Raw genomic sequence first — 2,015 nt, forward strand, 5'->3', positions numbered from 1 at the left:
GTCCGGCAGCCCCACCGCATCGGCGAGCAGCTGGAGAAGATGAACTCCCAGCGCATGGACGAGCTCTTCTCCCTGCTCCGCGACGGCTTCCTGCTGCAGGAGGGGCTCAGCTCCCTCTCCCAGCTCCTGCTGCTGGAGATCATTGAGTTCCGGGCGGCCGACTGGAAGATGACGGACGCTGCCCAGAAATACTATTACAGCGAAGTGACGGATTGACCCTTCGGCGGCGCAGAGACGTCCCCAGCACTTTCACCAGCGAGCTCCACACCAAGTCTGCTCTTCTTTCCATGGTCACATTTTTCTAGCACTTCCTGTCCTTACACTGGCCGGTGCCTCTGGGCAGGCACTGGCACTGGTGCCAGCCTGACTGTGGCGGTCTGGAGGGGAGGGGAGGGGAGGGGAGGGCACCTTTAACCCACGTCTCCCACTGATTATTGTCTAATCCTGGGCTGCTGCCAGCGAAGGGCCGTGAAGGCTCACACCAGCATTTTACACGGGTGTTCAGGACCACACGGTTTAGGCCGAGATGTTTTGGTTCACCTGTAGCTGCGGGAGGCAGAGGAGAAACCATTCCCAGCTCAGGCTGTCCTCGGTTCTCTGGGCCGAGTCGCGGAACACACCACGGCCTCACCAACAGCTCGGCCAAGTGCTGCTTTCCCCAGACTCCTCCCAAGGCGCTGGCTGCACGCAGCCACCGCCACGGGTCACCAGCTGCCACCACCACCTGCCCCGGGGCAGCTGCAGCAGGACACGGCCCCAGGCACACGTAGCTACACGCAGGTTTTGTAAGTTTTATATAATAACTGTCATCTTTTCTCCAGAATGTAGCGAGCTTCAACTACGGTGTGTTTCTTACAGGCGTGGAGGAGAGAGAGGAAACAGAACAGTCTATTGAAGGATTTTTTCTAATAAAAGTTTTCCACTACACGTGCCCTGCTCCCTCTCGACACAGCTGCTGAGCCATGACCAGCGCTGACAGGCTGCTCCAGGCTGTAAGAGTGCCTTTGCTCTGCGGTGCGGGGAGTCGGCGGGGCTCCACACAGCCAGGGTGGTTGGCAAGAGCAGCGCCAGACTCCAGCAACAGAGAAAAAGGGCTGGAATGGAGCAACCTTCCCCATAAAACTGGTTTTATTTTTTCTGTAACCAAACCGGTGCAGACAGTGTTGCTGATGACCAGAACCACAAATCTAAAAGAGCCTTTTGTGCCAGCCCGCCGCTGAGGCTGGTTGTGGTGTGGGGAAAAACGCCGCTCTGCTCTTGGCTGTGCCGCCAAAGCCACGGCCCGGCACAGCGGCAGAGACGCTCACCCGTCCCCAGGGGAGCGGAAGATGATTTTGACCAGCCTTGCTCTGAGAAAAAGCTCTAAGGCTTCTCTTCGCAGGAAGGTGATTATGAAAGAACAGGAGCGTCCGTGCCGGGGTTAGGACTCCCCTTTCCCCCATCCAGACAAGCACAGCGGACGTGGACTGTGTGGGGAGGGGACGAGCTGTCCGGAAGGGATCTGCCACCCCCCGTCTTGTCCCCAGCTCCTCCCGGGCGTGGGGCTGGCGGCAGCGCATCCCGTGCCCGGGTCTCTACCACCAGCGGAAGTGGGCGTAGGCCCGGTTGGCCTCGGCCATCTTGTGCAGCGCGTGCTTCTTCTTGATGATGGGCCCTTCGTTGTTGAAGGCCTGGAGCAGCTCCTGGGAGAGCTTCTCGGGCATCATCGTCCGGCGGTGCTTGTTCTCTCTGCACTCGGTGATCATCCACTTCATGGCCAGGAAGCGCTTCCGATTGTCCTTCAGAGGCACTGGGACCTGGGACAGGTTTAAAGGGTGACAGTTACCACTGGTGACCTGCTCTTCCCCGGGAGGCACCAGGTCCAGCTGGACACGCGTGGACTGACCCGGCGCAGCAGCTCCTGCAGCAGCAGAGTGGCTGCTCCCAATGCTGATCTGGGCCAGTCCACCTCCTCTGGCCACGGAAACTGGCCGTGGCTACCCAACCAGGAGGTCTGACAACACCGCGGACCGGCG

The 2,015-nt window shown here is 59.9% G+C and overlaps 2 protein-coding genes across 2 annotated transcripts in view; one reads left to right on the forward strand and one right to left on the reverse strand.

Moving 5' to 3' along the window:
- MIF4GD (MIF4G domain containing) overlaps positions 1 to 216 on the forward strand; it is a 4,253-nt gene extending 4,037 nt beyond the window's left edge. Inside the window, exon 5 of the mRNA XM_010142013.1 lies at positions 12 to 216. Within this exon, the coding sequence (XP_010140315.1) occupies positions 12 to 216 (205 nt within the window). The remainder of the gene's footprint in view (positions 1 to 11) is intronic.
- A 1,328-nt stretch (positions 217 to 1,544) lies between these two features.
- Positions 1,545 to 2,015, reverse strand: part of MRPS7 (mitochondrial ribosomal protein S7) — a gene marked incomplete at its 5' end in the record, with an annotated part of 2,275 nt that continues 1,804 nt past the window's right edge. Inside the window, one exon of the mRNA XM_010142014.1 lies at positions 1,545 to 1,796. Coding sequence (XP_010140316.1) covers positions 1,575 to 1,796 — 222 coding nt within the window. The remainder of the gene's footprint in view (positions 1,797 to 2,015) is intronic.

Source organism: Buceros rhinoceros, unplaced genomic scaffold, assembly GCF_000710305.1.
Source record: "Buceros rhinoceros silvestris isolate BGI_N320 unplaced genomic scaffold, ASM71030v1 scaffold20658, whole genome shotgun sequence".
Lineage (NCBI taxonomy): Eukaryota > Metazoa > Chordata > Aves > Bucerotiformes > Bucerotidae > Buceros > Buceros rhinoceros.